Source organism: Alligator sinensis, unplaced genomic scaffold, assembly GCF_000455745.1.
Source record: "Alligator sinensis unplaced genomic scaffold, ASM45574v1 scaffold172_1, whole genome shotgun sequence".
Lineage (NCBI taxonomy): Eukaryota > Metazoa > Chordata > Crocodylia > Alligatoridae > Alligator > Alligator sinensis.
In genome coordinates this window covers 1,034,200-1,051,774 of record NW_005842168.1, presented here as the reverse complement: position 1 = coordinate 1,051,774, position 17,575 = coordinate 1,034,200, and the positions used below count along the sequence as shown (strand labels likewise).

At 44.0% G+C, this 17,575-nt stretch overlaps 1 protein-coding gene across 1 annotated transcript in view; it reads left to right on the top strand.

Annotated features, from left to right (window-relative positions):
- The window catches only part of GLIS1 (GLIS family zinc finger 1), a 155,011-nt gene that overhangs the window by 120,303 nt on the left and 17,133 nt on the right, over positions 1-17,575 (top strand). The window contains exon 7 of the mRNA XM_006025799.2: positions 13,309-13,493. Within this exon, the coding sequence (XP_006025861.2) occupies positions 13,309-13,493 (185 nt within the window). The remainder of the gene's footprint in view (positions 1-13,308; positions 13,494-17,575) is intronic.

The following is a 17,575-nucleotide window of genomic DNA, read 5'->3' as shown; positions in this document are numbered from 1 at the left end:
GAAATTCACACCTACTTAAAGGCCTCTTTACACTGCCAGCATTGTGTAAAGTGAGAGAATCAGGTCTACAGGATCCGCTTCCACCAGTAAAAACAGTTGTGGGAGTGGGAGCTGGATCCCCTGTAAGAGCCCACCTGCCAGGAGTTCACATGCTCCTCCTGGGCTGAAGGCCACGTGAAAGGGCTCCGCTGTCTCAGCTTCGCTTGAGGCTGCTGAGAGACAGAGAGGCTGGGGAGGCGGATTTATCTTTTTGTAGAGCACCGTTGTGTTAAACGAGAGGAAGAAAGTGAAGCTAATGTCTGCGTGGGGCTACGAGCTGTGCCAGAAAGAGGAGTTAGGGCGGGAGGAAGATGGGGTCTCCTGTATTGAATTTTCTCTTTGCCTGGAAGTTGGAGATAACGATGGCTGTTTTTGCACGTGCAGGCTTTTAGAACGGTTTGCGGGGCTGTATCGTGCACGATGAAAATCATTTGCGTCTTGTGGTGCATAGGAGGCAATGGTTGTTTGCATGTGGTGGGCTTATGAGAGTATGCCCATATTGTATGTGGTAGGATTGAAGAATCAGAAATCAAACCCAAAACAATAAAAGGACTGTGTTTTGTTATAAAATATTGCAAGGTGATTTTTAACGGCTCTTTTTTTTCTTGCACTGTAGAAGCCAAGTACCATTCATCTTGAAATCCATAAGCTCACATGAGCAAGGCAAGGAGGACTGGGCCCATTCTTAGAATATTTGTGGGGAACAAATAAACTTCTACTTTTTAGAGGACAGAGCTAAATATCTATGCAGCTTTTATAACGGTTCCTGGGACCAGGAAGAATATATCATTCATTGTTTGCGGATTCCGCTGGAGAATACTCCTCATTTATAATAGAATACACAAGTCAGGGTTTTATCCTTTCTTTTAAAAGCACTAAAACCAATAACAAGAAACAGATATCTCTGACAGCTGAAAACGTTTTCAATGGAGGCAGCCAAGAACCCATCATAATTTATCTCCATGCTAGGGATCTGAGCACGCCAAAGGGGCATCAGTACATCTGTCCCAAGGAAGAACAATGTACAGGTGCGGGGCTGGGGTTCATGTAACAAAGAAAGACAGTAATTAAAAGCATCTGGTTTCAAATCCTAAGTCATTTATCTCATTGTAGAAAATGTGATTAGAATTCATTTATAATCATGTCCAGATAGGCCTAGCCTTTTCTAGTAAAATTAGCATTAGCATGGCCTCACCCCTGCCATAACTGGCTAAGAAAACTGTAGCATCTGATTGCTGATGGAATACTAGGTTCCCTGACTATGAACAGACAGCGGTGGACATTTAATATTTGATGTGTCTTAAATGAATGAGTTGACAGTCGGGATAACATCGTTGTGCTGCTTTGAGTGTGCCGCCTTCTCTCAGAGCATCCAACAAATAAAGACAACCCCCTGCCCTCTGAGGCTGTCTCAGATTAAAAAATAAGAAAGCAAGAAGGAGAAAGAGAGGTTAAAAACTTGCTTAAGGTCTCAGGAAGTTTTTGACAGAGCCAGAATTAGAACCAAGATCTTCTGAGTCTCAGTTTTGTGCGGTTGCCACTTCGAATGTTTTTGCTGATAGGCAGAGGAACAGGATAGGCAGTCTCTGCAAACCTAATACTCTTTTTTATACCTATAAACAGAGATCACACCACAACTTGTCATGGTGTAGCAAAAGATCAGTATGCTGTTTTCATATCCTTCCCCTCATTTCCTTGTACACTGCCTTTCCTAGATTATACCTGTGACATAAGTGTACAACCTGTTATCCGATTATAAAACCCTGACCGTGCTTTCACGTTCCGTGTATGCCTAATAACAGATACTACCCTCAATGAATGCCTACTACCCTCAATGAATGGAGGAAATGATTTTTAAGTATACCCCCATTCTCAGATAATACCAGACAGAAAAATGTGTGTGATGGGATGTCACTGCAATTGAAGCCATCGTTTGAACTTAGATCAATCTTCTTTTTCATAAAAATGCAGTTCCAGTGAACACACACCCAGGATATTTTCTCCATAGCATGGTATCCAGTTACCAAGAAAGTCTGGTTTAAATTTCAGTCACATGCACAAGCTCCCATTACATTAATTCATCACCTTGTTTTCACAGTGGATTTCAGTTAGTTCAACAGTTTTGTTGGTCCTTCCCTTATTGCAATTATTTGCTGAGCATCTGCAGTGGTCTCAGAACATGGTCTCTGCCCCATGGGCATTCTGCTTCTGTGCACAGATATACAAATACGCCCCCTATTCAGATTCAACGTCGTAGGATAAAACGTGGACATTTTACTGCCAGGATGTCGGCCAGGGCCATGAAAGAACACCCTAGAGTGGAATTTGTCCCCAATACAGGAAGTAAATATAACGAGTCAGATTGTCATTGGAGTATTGGATTTGAGGAGTCAAGTACTATAGCCTTCATCACCTTTAAGGATACCAGAGTCAAGTGGTAGAAAACAATGACTATGAATGCTGAAATCACATGACCATTGCCTGCTTCAGATTTCTCTTCAAGTTCAGATCTCAGCCACGTTTTTTAAACGGTTCCTTAGCTTCTAGCCAAACTTGATCCTGTTTTTGAGCAAATCTGAACCAGTTTATATGTCTGGACACAATATTTGTAGTTCTGACCCAAGGGTCACGTCAAGGTTTTGCAGATGGAAATCCAGTTGGAATCAAAATGAAAATGAATGAATTCCTGGAAATAAGAATGAGCACTCGGTCTCCTATCTAGGAGTGACCTCTACAGTTTAGCTTCCCTGTAGAAATTAAATGCTCAGGTGGGATCAATGCCGTGTTCAGCAATGTATTGGAAGTTGAAAGGATGTATATGCACTGCAGAGGCCTCCTGCATATAGAAGGGAGATTCCTGAACGATTGAAGAGGCTGCTATTTGAAGAGTCAGCATGCATTTCCCCGGAGCACCCCAGAAGTGCCAGCTGATAGGCAAGATTGTATGTGGCCAGACATTGGTGACTGATGCCTCCTGAATCTGGAGGGGTACGATTTGTGGGTGGGCCTGGGGGTGGACCAACTTTCCGGGCTTGAGTCAGTGGTGCCGGCGAGCGTAGGTGGTGGTGGGAGGATGCTGTAGGAGTTGCACGGGGCCAGGGCCAGGGCCAGGCCAGACCCCAGCCGCAGGGGAGGGGGCTGCACCTGGCACCCCTTGGATCGGCTTGGAGGGCATGTCCTGCCCCAACCTCTTTGGCAGGTGCTGCTGCCCCTCTCTGTGTGGCGCGGCTGGGGCAGCCCAGGGGCACCACCCTACCTGGAGCACTTTCAGGGTGCCAATCTCGGGGGGGGCACATGCCCCCCTACCAGTCGCCCCTGTGGCCAGAGCAACACAGTTACAAGCAGCAACTATTCCCACACCTGAGCTCACAGAGACCTTAGCCTAGGACTCTTGTGGCCTCCTGTGCAGCCAGGTAGTGAGTGGGAAAATCTCCCTAGGTCTTGTATATCTTGAGCACAAAGTAAGTGGAATTTGTTCCATCAGATATCTCTTAGTATAAGAAAAATCTTCAAAAACACGTGCAAACATTTTTGAAGAGCTGTGACCAGGTAGATGGTAACATATTCTAAAGCAGCTAAGTATCTTACAAGCCAAAGCCTGATAGGCAATGACTTCTGAAAATTTTACCCATGGTAATTATGAAATCCTAACATAATATGCATTCTCTTACTAGTCCACACCCTGCATCCCCTGTGGACTTGCCCACTGACTCCCCCAGGAGTTTTGAATGTGTAAAGGATTCAAGAGTGTAACAGCCTAAGACAAGGAATTGTTCTAAATTTTAAAAAATACCTTGCCTTTCTTTTGCAGCTTTCAGCTGATGAGCTCATCTCAAACCACTTCACAAAGGCTGCTGTAAGAATAAGAGAGCCTCATTTTAGAGATATGGTCCAGAGAGTTTGAATAACTTATAAAAAAATCACACAGCATATTAATGACAAAATCAGGAACAGAACCCAGGCCCACAGACTCCCAGTCCCCTACTTTAGCCAAAACCACAACATCGCAACAGCAAGAAAATAGAAATGCATGCAAATACTTGCAAATGCTTAGCAGAGCTTGTGTTCTCATAAGATGTACAACACGTTACATCCCAGTAACTAGTTTGCTCATCATTTCTAGAAAAGGGTGATAAAATGCAACGATGCCCAGCAAGACGATCTACAATGAAGGATTTATTATATCGCCGGGAAAAAAAAAAAAAGATTCCATGCATTCCAGAAACCTTGCCAGGGGCACCTGGCAATGATTAGTGCAAGGTTCACCAAACTTCAGATAGAGGCTGTTTATGAAAAAAAAAAAAAAAAAAAGGAAAAAAGTGAACGGTATAACTGTTTCCTGAGCATGTGCTGACAGAAATTACCGTAGGGCAAGACCTAGCACAGAAACACGTGGCAATAGATTGGGCGCTATCCAGAGGCCAGATTAGCAGAGCTTTACACATCATTTTTAATGTTACAGGAAGAGATGAAAATCAGTGTTAACCTTTCCTCCCCAATTCTTTTTTTAATTATAATCTCCTAGTCCTGGAACTAAATTAGACTTTCTCATAATATAAGTAGCTACACGACACTGCAGAGTAGGAAGGAGTCTAGGAATAAAATAGTTGCTCTACTGAATTGGATGGCAAAATCTGGTTTCACTGAAATGCATCAGCTTTTGTAACTCGCTAGAACATCGCATTATTTCTGTTTGACTAAAATACAAGATCCTCTTGCTATCGTGCTTCTAACCGCAGCGCTGTAGAGAAACTTGCCTTCATATTAGTGTGTGGTGAAGACAATTCTCCAAGTCAACATTCGAGCGATGTGGTAATACACTGGACTTGATAAGTGGTTTGATGTATAATCTAATGCTATAAAACAGGCGTGAATTTATCAGAGATAAAGTACAGATGTTCTTTACACAGGACCTGACTTTGTTTCCATTGAGCCCAATGGGAGGAGGATTGGGGGTCCTTTGTCTGGCGTGGGAATATGCCAGGCAGGGCTTTCTGTCAACCCCCCACCCCGCCAACGTTGAGACTGCTCCTATTGGAAACATTCATGTCTTAGATAGCCCTACATTGTGGTTATGCTTCATCCTCAGCTATTATTGAAAATAGACTCCTTAACTGAAGTAAATGCCATTATTTTCCAGTTTTCAATTCCATACTGGTAGTTGTCCATTTTAATTAGGAACAGATTAGAAAGATTAATTGAATAATGGACGATGAAGAGCCTTATCTTGAAACAGCTAGAAATGTGGCTTTCTAATTTGCTATTCATAGAATTTGCCCAGAGCGTGGCTAAAGCAAAGTATAATGGCCATTAGGCCTGTGCAAAGCGGCTAGCATTCACTTCGGATTTGACCGTTTCGGGGACAGTGATTTGATTCGGTGACTTGAATCGCTGTCCCGATTCGATTCGGCTGCATCTGATTCAGAGATTAGGCCGCCGAATTGGGCCAAATATCTTCCGAATCAAATCATCACCTGGAGCTTCACACAGCCCTAATGGCCGTTTCTTATTCGGGCTACTGCAATATGAATGAATGAAAAATGTATCCCTGGCCTGTCAGAAGGGTTTGAAAAACATCGGTTCTGCTGTATATTTATTCTTGCTTCTAATGTAGTTTAATAGAAAGCTTTTACCTAGCAATAACACTGGAACAGAGAGGTTAGTGTGAATTGTGAGAGTAACACTACGTTTTATATTTGCTTCTTGCCACCCAAATGGAAATAGGCTAAAAATAGAGAGCGAGCAGATAGTGCTAACACACTGCATGACATAGCTGCCTTTGAGGTATGCAAGTACCTACCAGATGGACTTCTGTTAGCTCAACAGGTAGCCAGACACTTCTTTAATGTGCACCAGCAGTTTACCCTGAGCCTGCTATCTGAGGAACTGCACAGACATTATGTGGAAATAAATCTAATAGAATATTGTTCAATATTTTTAATGAGGGGTTCTTTATCTAATCCAGAGATATTATTCACTTTGTAAAAGGAGAGAGAGAGATTACAATGTGTATAATAAAAAGGGTACTTAAAAATAAGACATTATGTAAATTGGAGCTAATAGAGAGGAACTGGATGTTAATTTTCTAAACGCTTTCCGGGCAGCCCCGTGATCCCGGGGGCTAGCAAATGTCCATGAACGCCTCCTGCGAGAACTGCGGACAAACTGGGCTACACCTAGGGCATGATACTGCGGTCCTTGTGTCCTGAGGGCCTGAGATCATGGCTGGGCCACACCGAGAAGGGGCCACTACTCCCAGCTGAAGGCATTATGTCTTTAGCTAAAAGCGTTTATCCTTTTGATACAGGAGGTCACTTGCTCCAGGCAGTGAAATCTGTAGACACAGCCACCGATCCAACATGCTCCTATAGTAGTGTTCCCTTTTGACTTCAGCAAGAATTTTAGAAATCATAGAAATGACAGAAAATTAGGGTTGGAAGAGAGCTCAGGAGGTCACATCTAGTCCTGCCCCCTGCTCAAAGCAGGATCATCCCCAACTAGATCATCCCAGCCAGGGCTTTGTCTAGCCGGTCTTAAGAACCTCCAAGGATGGAGAGTCCACCACCTCTCTGGGGAACCTGTTCCAGTTCCCTCCTTGTGAGAAAGTTCTTCCAAATATCTAACCTAAACTTCCCTTGCTGCAACTGGAGACGATTGCTCCTTATTTTATCATCTGCCACCACTGAGAACAGTCCAGCTCCACGTTGTCTGAATCGGGCCTGTGGGACTGAGCCTTTCATGCTGTAACTTCTCCATGTTCTGTAGGTTAATCTGGTGTCATAGATCACTGGGGGTCCACGTTTTGTCAGGCATGCAACAAATTAGGCCTGCACCCCTTCCCCCCCAAGTGCCACTCTGATCCCCCTCCTTTGCTTGACTGCCGCTTTGCTTTCTGCTCCCCGTTCCCTGCTCTTGAGTTTATTTCCTGCTCTGCTTTCTGCTTCCTGCCACGTCTGCTGCTTTGCTGTCTCCTCTCTGATCTGCAGCATGTGCTCGTGCCACAGGTTAGTCACCTCTTTCATAGACCAAGTAAGTTTTACATGGACCCTCAACTTAGAATCACTTCTGCCTAGGGGGGAGTCCCTCGCCAGTCCCTGCTCTGCTTCCCTTTCTTCTGGTCAAGCATTGCAATGCAGTGGTTTGTCACGCAGTGTTGTCCTTGGGGCCTTCCCTAGCCAAAGAGGGGAACAACAGGATTTTCTCCATGACCTACTTTGAACACCTTCAAGAGACATTTGGATGTTTATCTTGCTGGGATCCTATGATCCCTGCTAACTTCCTGCCCCTGGGGCTGGGGGCTGGACTCGAAGATCTTTCAAGATCCCTTCCAGCCCCAGTGTTGATGAATGTATGAATTTCTACAATCATCTAGTAACATTAACCCAGTGCCAGGGAATCCTTTGGAATTAAAGGTGCAAAGTAGGCTTCTTATCGCTAGGTCCCTGACTCATACACTGCTTGTTGATGCATCTTCACATGAGGAACGGCAGATTTGCACTGCCAGATCAAATCACTGGTCCCTCAAGTGTAAACTGTCTCCAGCTATGCTGTATGTATGATGCTTCACAGGGAAGCGGAAAGCTCGTGCTACCTGGTCAGCTCCACAGTGTTGTGTAATGGGTGATGGATGGGAGGGGGGAAGGATTCAAAATTCCTCCCTGACTCCAGGGGCGATCATTTTACATCCTGAAGCATGAGATGTGATTACCTCTTGCTTCACTGGTGTAGCTACAAATGTTATTTTTGGCCACAAAATGACTCTACCCTTTTAAAAGCTAGCTGCAGTGCTTGATTCAATGTCTTCCTGTGGTGATGGGCTCCATAGGCTGGCTGCATGGTGTGTACAGAAAGAGCGCTTTCTTTTTTTAACTTTACTCATCATTTACTTTACTGATTGACCCAGGGCTCCTAGATAATGGGGCCAGGTAAAAAGAAGAGGCCGGCTCCTTGGGTGTTCCATTATAATCTGAGATTTATTCCTTTAAATCTATGCTCAAAGCTACGTTATCCTAGTTTTTTGGTCTGCCACCAAAAGAAAGCCCCCACCTCAGGGTCCTTTCCTTTTTTGTGTCTCTTCGTGACAATGTATGTAGCAGAATTTGCAGATTTGTTGGAGTCTGCCAGGGCCGCGCTGCGAGTGCTTTGGCAACGACCCCTGGGCTGTCAACCATTTGCCTTGGCACCCATGCCACCCTAGGTCTCCCCGGCTGTCAAGCCTGGAATTAGTTTTTTTTCCCCACAGTAGATCCACACTCTTGGGAAATGGCACTCTTCATCTACGAGCACCTGAGAATAGCTGTTCCCTGGCTGCTCCTTTCAGCCTTTAACAAGGGCGTGGGCACCTGGGTTCAAGTCTCTGTGCACCTGAGTCCAGGGATTAATGTAGCCTTGGATTCACTGGCCTGTCCTCTACCCTCCCTCCAAACCCCGTGTTGTGCTGTGGGGTGCAGAGTGCTTTTACCTCGCTTTCTCCTGAGCCTGAGTGATAGCGCACCAGAGCCCGGGTGGCTCTTGAGCTCTTGATATCCTGTAAGGTAGGCAGATAAAGATTTGACCCTCGTAACAATGTAGACATTCAACATAGTCATTGGGACCTGTTTTTGTGAAGTTGGAAGCATGTGGATTTTTTGAATACATATGCTAAAGCATAACAACAGAACTGCTGCAAATTTAGGGAATCAGACAAGTGACAATGAAAGTTAAAAATGTGGTTTATATTTATTATTAAGATCCAAAACAAAACAAACTGTGGTTGCAATTCAGTATTAACAGGAAATGTCCAAACTATTAGTTAGTGAAACAGATCTGCCTCAGCTACTGCCTGGGCGTCGTTAATGCATCCAGCTGTCCACTCTGCAGTCCTCTGTTCAGCAGTTCAGTTTTTCGCCTTCAATACAGCAGGCATCTCTTTTGAAGCTGCTTCCTATAGCTTTTGCATGATTTGTTTAATCTGTAGCTGGAATTATTTCACCTGCAGACTAATAACCCATGTGCCACAGGTTATTAGGTCCATGGAAGAATTACCAGGATTATGTTTTAGGGACAGTCTTCAATTCGGAAACTGAAAAGAGCATTTTTTTAGGAAAACAAATTCCCCCGTAGCTCAGTCTCCCAACTCCAGCTGCTCTTCTAGTGAGTGACGTTCATGGCTATATTGAAGCTATATAGGTGAAGGTCATGGCTATATAGAAGCTTCTCCTATAGAAATCTGTATTCAATAAGATGCCTATATCAAAATTAAGCACTGCCCGATACCTTTAGTTATAAGCCTTGTAATGGAGGATTGTATCCGGATTGTACAACACCGAGAGGATTGTTTTATCCCGGGCTTTAGCAGGACTCCAGTCAAGCTCCAGTGGTGCAGGTTACCAGGGCAGTGGCTTAAAGAAATAGGTGTAATCCCTCCCTGCCCTGCCTGGAGAAATGAGTGCAGTGTTTCAGCGGGAAGCGACAGGAATACCTGCACGGCTGATCCGTTGGTGTATCAGAAGCAGGTGCTTAGTTATCACGCGAGTCATTTCTCTGCAATAGGATGAACGTCGTGCACAGAGGACTACAGCCACTCAGGATTGGGACCTTTGCAACCATTAAATTCCTCTCCTAGTAACAAAAGGGATGCTGGGAGGGAGCAAACCAGTGGCCCATCGATCTGGGTATTGTTTCTCCCAACCTTAGGCAGTACAAAATGCTTCTAGAAAAAGTATAAGAAACCCAGAGCAGACAGCTATAAACTAGCTTAGTTGGTGAAATGTCTTCCTGCCCAACCCCTTCTCCCACCTCCCAGCAGAAACTGGCTTATGCCCTGAGAGCACAAGCTTTTGCTGTCTCATCCAGACTTTGAGGTTTGTTTATTTTATTTTTAAATTATTTTTTATTATGTCTAATAAAACCATATGTGTTCTCATCATCCATACAAATGCCCAGTCCTTTAACTACTTCTTAACCAAAACGGTACATGGAGAGTAATTTTGCACTATGTAAAAATAGTGTTTCCTTTCATTAATATTCAGCCTTTCAATAGCATAAAGTATTCCTTTGGTTTTTTGTATGATAAGATGTGGTTGCAAAGTGCTTCCCTTGTACTTTTGAAAGACTCTTCATTATTTTGTATATGTTTAACAGGATCCTTTTTTCTCAGCTTCTTTCTAATGTAAGGAACTACAATCTTTTTAGTTTTTTTCCACATGCTCCTAGGCTTCCAGTTACTTTTGTGACTCATTTATGAATATTGTCTATTTGGGCCCAAACTGAACATAGTACCCAAGTAAGCACATACCATAGATTCATAGCAATTTGCTTATTACTTACCATACTTTTCTTTATGCCTTGTAACATTTTATTGCCTTTGCATTTTAAGCAAAGTTTTTCATTGAGCTGTCCAGAAAAATCCCTGAGTCTTTCTGCTGAGTTGGTGCAGTTTACTTACAAATCCAGAAATTGCCCCGTGAGCTCTAATGATTCCTTACAATGTCTGCTTCTCTGCATGTATACATTTCATCTGCCATCTAGTTGCCATTTCCCTCAGCATGATAGAGCCCTCGGAGAGTCCTAATCTTCCCCACTCTTGACTCGTTTTGAGTTTCTTTTTCATTAATAAGATTTGCCATCTCAGTTCTTGCCCACGTTTCCAGGGGGGGTGGCACTGGGGGGGGCACTCGGGGTCCCCCCGTGGCCAATTGCTGAGCTGGAGGGGTGCAGGGGGGGCCCCTAGTGCACTCCCCGGCAGAGGACCAGAAGTACTTTCAGTCCACTTCCAGGTTGGCCGCCGAGCACACGGGGGCACCCCCCTGCACTCCTGTGGGATGCTCCATGTGCCCCAGCATCGCAGCGATCACGAATCGCGCCTGGTACTTCGAGGTATGTAGAAAAAACATTTAAAGCTGTGTCTATGGCCGAATCGCTCATTCTCCGAATCGGCATCGAATCTTTAGATTCAGATTCAGCTGAATCGAATCAGGGACAGTGATCCAAATCACTGAATCAAATTGAATCAAATAGGGCCAGTTTTGCACACCCCTAATTGTCACATGTATTAAGTCCCCCTGCATTTCAAAATGGCTATGGGGGGCACTTTAACTAAACCTCGCCAAATGAGCTTTAGTTAAAGTGTCCCCATGGCCATTTTGAAACATAGGGGGTTTAATGCATGTGATGGTGAGCGGTTTTAATTATAGTGGCTATCTAGGAACCACTCTAATTAAAATGATCCCCCCCACCCCCCACCTCTGAGCACATGTATAGGCAACCCACATGCTCTAGAAAATCCTTATGGAGCTACATTGTGCATCACCAGTCCTTCAATGGGTTGAAGTCACCTGGGTATCGTATGTCAGCAGTGTAAGATAGAGCCACTCCTGGGCTGTTCTAACTTATTCCCAAGGTGGTAACATGGCATCAGCGTGCCAGATCTCATTGTCTGAGTAGTGCCACAACTCTTGTGCTGACCTGATTCCTGGAAGCTTAGGACAAGGTTTTACAGCACAATGGTATCTTGCTTCCCTGCCTTCCCCTAGCCAAGGGCAGATGCAAACATACCCTTCCTCTGGGCTGTGCTTTTCTAAGATAATCCTGATTTTCTGTTAAAATTTGTACTTGTTAAAGGAACGATAATTGATAAAGAATAGTGCTTGTCTGACAAAGCCAAAACTTTGGGGAATGTGGTTTTACCCCATTTTATTTACTAATGCATTAAACAATTACTATTCATTAGGGATCCTCTGGAGTAAAAGGAATAAATCATTAAGGGTTCTTTGTACATTAGAAAGAGAAAAGTCAACGTAGAAGTTACTCAAACTTGACATAGATTTTATTTCCTTATACCTTGAAAGAACAGCCAATGGTGGGGTGGGGGAGATGGGGGGTGTCATTGAAACAAACTAACCTGAAACAAGGTACCTAAATATTAATATTATAGCTAATATGTTTGATTTTTCTTAGCACTACATCTATGATATACGAGTCTGCCAGTTGTTGGACAGGGTGATAATTCGATATTTTGTAAAAACAATGATCTGCAATTTGCATAATAAAAAGAGAATCTGCCTTTTTAAAGATAAATAGTTCACCTTCTTAAAGACAAGGCAAAGCTAGAGTGACCTCTCCAGGGCACAGAGCTGGTGCTTCACTCTTCACAATGATGTTGTCTTGCAAGACAGACAGATGCCGCCTACAGCTACTTCTACTACTGCTACCAGCTTTTTAAAGAAAACTTTCCCTAGAACTTATTTTTTGGTTCAAAGAGGAAACAATGAGAAGGAGCTAAAACTGATAGCAAGACCTTTATTAATTGGATATAAAAATTCCAGGTAAAATTCTGCCTCATGTTATCCCTAGACAGACCGATTTGATTTGTTAGCATAATTCAGGGCTGTCCAACTGGCGGGCTGTGGGCTGCATGAGTCGTGGTTCTCGGGCTCCTGTCTGGCTGCCGATCTCCTCATCGCTTCAGCTGCAGCAGCTACTGGGAACTCCAGGTTTACCTGGCCTCCAGCTTTTGCTGCCTGGCCCTACCCCAGGGGTGAGGCAGTGCAGCATAGCACAGCACATGGAGCTGAGGGTGACCCCGGAGCCACGCAACCAGTGTAGCAGCAGGGTGGGGGAGCAAGCATATGGTGCACCATTGGCAGGGCATAGGTGAGTGGTGCAGCAGTGAAGGGGGAGGACTCGGTGAGGACGTGGCAGAGCAATGGGGGGGACGGGACACACGTGCATGGTACAGCGGGTGGGGGCCTCCCACATGGTGCAGCAAGAGGGGGGCGATGTCTGCGGGACGTGCGGCAAGGGGGGTCCTGACTCGTCCTGGCATTCAGCCTCCAGCCGCTTGGTGTTTGGACAGCCCTGGCATCACTGAGTTAAGAACTCATGAGTGTGACCGAATGTCGACCCTGAGAGTTACTTTTTCTTTCAGTCTCAGGATTCCCGTTAGCTCTAAGTTCATTTCCAGTATGGCTCTCAGTTCACTAAAACTGACTCTGTCTAAGGCTGGGGCCAGCCACCTTGTGAGCCATGGTGGTGTTTTGTACCCTCCTGTCTCAACAGCATGGGCAGCCAGTGCAAGGGACTGTAAACCAGTTTATATTTTACTTTAATTAATGAACATGTAAAAGCAGCATCTTATGATTTATTTTAAAAAATGGATACATCAGTCAGCACAAAATGTGAATAAACGTCTGTGCCTTAGGGTCACTGCAGACAGTGCAAAGGGACTTGGAGTCTTTTACTGTCTCCTCCTCTGATATGACAGCATTTTTTTCTCTCTTCTCATTCTAGGCTCACTTCAAATATTATTTCACCTCTTGTCGGTCCTCTGAAAACACTAGTTCCACCTTCCCTCCTGCAGAAACATGGTTCACCTGCGTCACACAGCCAGTCCCCGAATGCGCAGCAGTTTTCAGGAATACCGAACAAACCGTATGCTCAGTTTCAAAACCAATCCGTACAGCAGGGACCTCAAGGTAACGGTTGTTTGAATTTTTCCCAGCTACTGTATTCTTATTTTAATTTTGGCAGCATCTGGCAGCACTGTATGGCTACGGGTCTGAGAGCATGTCCATGGGAGCCTCTGTTTTTAAGATGCTGCAATTCATATGATCCTGTAATGTTCAGCTCTCAAGTATGCTCAAGTATCTAGTTATACTAATAATGGTATTTCAGTTGGCAATTACAAAACCAATACTTTGAATTTATACAGCACCTTTTAGCAGGTTGTTTCAAAGCACCTGACAATTACAAATTAATTCCTCCCCAAAACACCTCTGTGATTTAAAGACAAAATAGCATTTTTAACCCTGAACTACCTTTGGAGCTGTGTACTGTTGATTGTAGCCATTTACAAAGTAGTTGAGACGTTTTAAAGCATAGATTTAATACAATAGACTGTCAGGTCATTTGCTGAGCTCACAGAGACCCAGTGTGGTTTACAACCAGGACCAGGAGCCTGGAGGAATTAAGTTTGAATCCTGACTCAGTTTCTGAATCTTGCTATTTAGTTTTAGGCAAATTGTTTAACCTTGGTGTCCAGGTGCCCAGGTTTTCTAATGGGAGCTTTCTTAACTACCCGAAAGTTGGCCTGATTAATGTAGTGATAACTCTTACATTATTGTAAACCGCTAGTCTGGTTATATAATCCAGACACAGTAAATTGCTTAAATACAGTAAATATTAATAAGTGTGTAGGGCATCTGGTTGGTTACAAGCAGAACTAGGCATGCAGCTATACACAGGCAAGTCACCAGACTTCCTCAGCTCAAAGCCCAGCTGGTGCCATCATTTGAATAAAGTTTTTTGGACAGCCACAGTTACATGTAAGAGAGGTTTTGCCCAACTGATACATTTATTTGCTGCCCTTTGACTATATTCTAAGGCTAAGTTTTTATAAACTTTGAAAAACAGGGTTGAAATGCACACATAATGGGCAGACACAGCTGTTATGGCTATGGATTTGCTCCCTTTTGCCTCAGTCTCCAAGGAGTATTTTAACCTCTATTTTGGGTCAAGTAGCATAAATACTCTAAAATTGCCTGCCTAGGGTTGCTGCTTGGTTGGACTGACTTTGTCTGAAAGGCAAACGCATGTTCTATTAAATGATTTGTGCCAAAGGAAAAAACTAACTCGACCTGATGCTCAACAGATTATTCAATTTAAAAAGATTAACTCTGCGAGGGGAACGTGGCAGATTTATGATAGCACATAATGATATACGATTATGTTACTATAATGAGCTAAATAACTACAAACCACAAGAGGAAAGTTTAGCAGCTCATTATTATGGCAGAAACAAATGCATAGACAGAACAAGTTTTGAACCACTTAAATAAATTTACTTTTATTTCTTAAGAAAACCACATTTCCCTTTTGAGTGAATTGTTGCTTTCTAACTTGTGTGTCGTGTGGTTTTGAAAGGCAATAATTTTCCACTTGGGCCGAATGTTGAAGTATTATTATAAATTCATTATGGAAATGGGCATTCAAAAATCAATTTTGATTAACAGCCTTTCCAATTGGTTGTTCTATATCTTGTGTTTGGGGTGAACTTAAAGACTTTCTTGTTCATCAGTTCTTTAATGGCAGCTTGTTAAATGGATTTTTTTAGTGAAGTTTGGTTTTTTTTGAGTTTTTGCTGTGAAAAAGGAATTGTAAATAACTTCATCTATAAAACTAATCAGTCCATATAGAAGCATGTTAATGCTGAGAACTGCTGTGGACCTATAAAAAAAACCCCAGCTTCTTTAAACAGGTAGTGGATAATAATATTGATAATGAAAAGAGTGATAAACTGATAGAATTTGTGTGCTTAGCTAGTTGTAGTAAGATGACATGGAAATTATTATACACCAGAAGAATTTGGCAAGCAAATGGAGTTACTGCAGTTATTTATATCTGACATGATTCCTTGTCAGAAATGTTATGGAATTTGAAGAGCTTGGATTTATTTGCACATACATTTAAATGACATGACGTATATGAGTTGTCGTTTAATAGGCATACTCCAGTAATTTGCTCATTACATCATTCATTTAAAAAAATGCTTCAAGTTTTTAAGGTCACAGCTTAGAGAAACAGAGGCAACCGATGCACTCTGTGATGTGGTGAGCTCCAGCTTTTTGTCACAAATGATTTCAAAGCAAAATTGTAGCTAAATGTTATGTTTGGAACAGCATTTATGCCTTTAATAACTCTTATATTTCTACATTTACTGTACTTGAAACCTTGAATAGCGATCATTTAAACTGACAGGGCATTTAGTAAAATCTTCTGTTGGATCTTAACTTCAGAGAATTTGATTTAAATCAGACAGTGAAGGAAAACCTGAAATCCATTTGGAAGAAAAAGTATCTTTGGAGCGCCCGCTGTCAGCTTGGTTGTACAGTTCGGCACTCGAAGAAGGAACAGAAATGTTTCTACAGAAAGACCTCTCACATGCTTCATATTTCAACCGCTTAAGAAATATTTGAGAAGCTGTAAAAAGGGTCCACGTTTAGATTTCTGAATTACTCAATACATAGTTGCTAATTGAATCATTAATTACGGGGATTTAAACCTCATTTTAGCTCCTAATAGAATTCTAGTTGTGGAGAGGGGCAGTCCCACATAAAAGGAACATCAAGGAACCAAAATCAAATGGGTGGGATTAAAAGGATCTTCCTCCTAAAATTACAAAAATGTACAAACACCAGTAAAGCCCCAGCTTGGGTTTGCAGGCACAAATGAAAATCTTATACTGGTATTGCCAGCGAGTTTCATTTCATAGGATTGTCTAAAATGAATGAAACCGGGTTTGGCTGGAGCACCCATTGTGACAGGGAACCCTGCATCTCTAGCATGTGCACCGTGTACCGCGGTCCCACTTGTCGTGATACTGAAACCAATTTAATGACGAGCAGTTTGACCTTCAGCGGCTGTCACAAGACTCTGGTTTTCAGAATACCGGCCGTTCACCCAAGCTAGTATATATGTCACTTTTAGCAGTATAAATGAACTCACAGCATCCCGGCAATTTGAAAAAAAAAAAGAAGAAAGAAAAGCACTCACCAGCAGTAGCAGCTGCCTGACGGGTCACTGGGGCCACATGGCAGAGCCCCCCGCACAGCACGGGGCAGGGTGACAGCCGCAGCGGCCCCAGCTGCCCAACAGCGCGTGGAGCCACGCAGCGCTCTGCTGACCCACGCAATGGGGCAGTGGCAGTGCAGGTGCCAGACGGCCGAGGCCGGGCCCCGCTGCCCTGTGCTGCACGGGGGGCTCTGCCATGAGGCCCCAGTGACCCCCACAGCAGCTGCTACTGCCGGTGAGTGGGGCTGGGTGGAGCAGCCATCGGGGGCTGCAGGAGCTGGTGGGGGATGGGGCTAGGCAGGGCAGGAATCTGGGGGGCTGGGGGAGCAAGCAGGGGTGTCTGTGAGCTGTGCAGGGGGGCTGTGCCCTGCAGGGGCAGGGGAGCCACTTCTGCTGACCAGCCCCCCCGCACAGCCCCTCCACAATCCACCCGCACCTCCCCACATGCCCCTTGGCCCCCCACATCCCTCCACAGCTGCTCACATCCTCCCACCCCCCTTCCCACCTCCCTCCTGCAAACCCCACATCTCGCCAGCACACACCCTGCATGCCCAGCTGCCAGACAGGATGAGACCGGTGGCAGGAGCTGTGGCTACACGGGCAGCTGGTTAATGAAGGGGTCACAGGGAGCTCTAACTGCTCTATGGTAAGAAAACCAAAGGCAAACAGCAAAACACATAGATATTTAGAATTCATTATATTATGATGATAGAGACACTGGTAGGCTTCCAAATTGCTTTAACACTGTAGATGTATCAATAAAACATTGTCCAACTAATCGCTGTCTCGCTGTCTCTCACTCTCTCTCTATATATAGTGGTCTTTTGTTTTAATTGTGGAGGAACATGGATTTCGGGGTATTTTACAGAGTGACTTTGGGATTTTTTTATCGGGGATTTTTCAGTTTTCAAAGGGGGAACACCAGAATTCCTGCTAGGGAGGCCAGTGGCGGGACCCAGGCAGAGGAGCCTTCTCAGAGCTGGCCCCC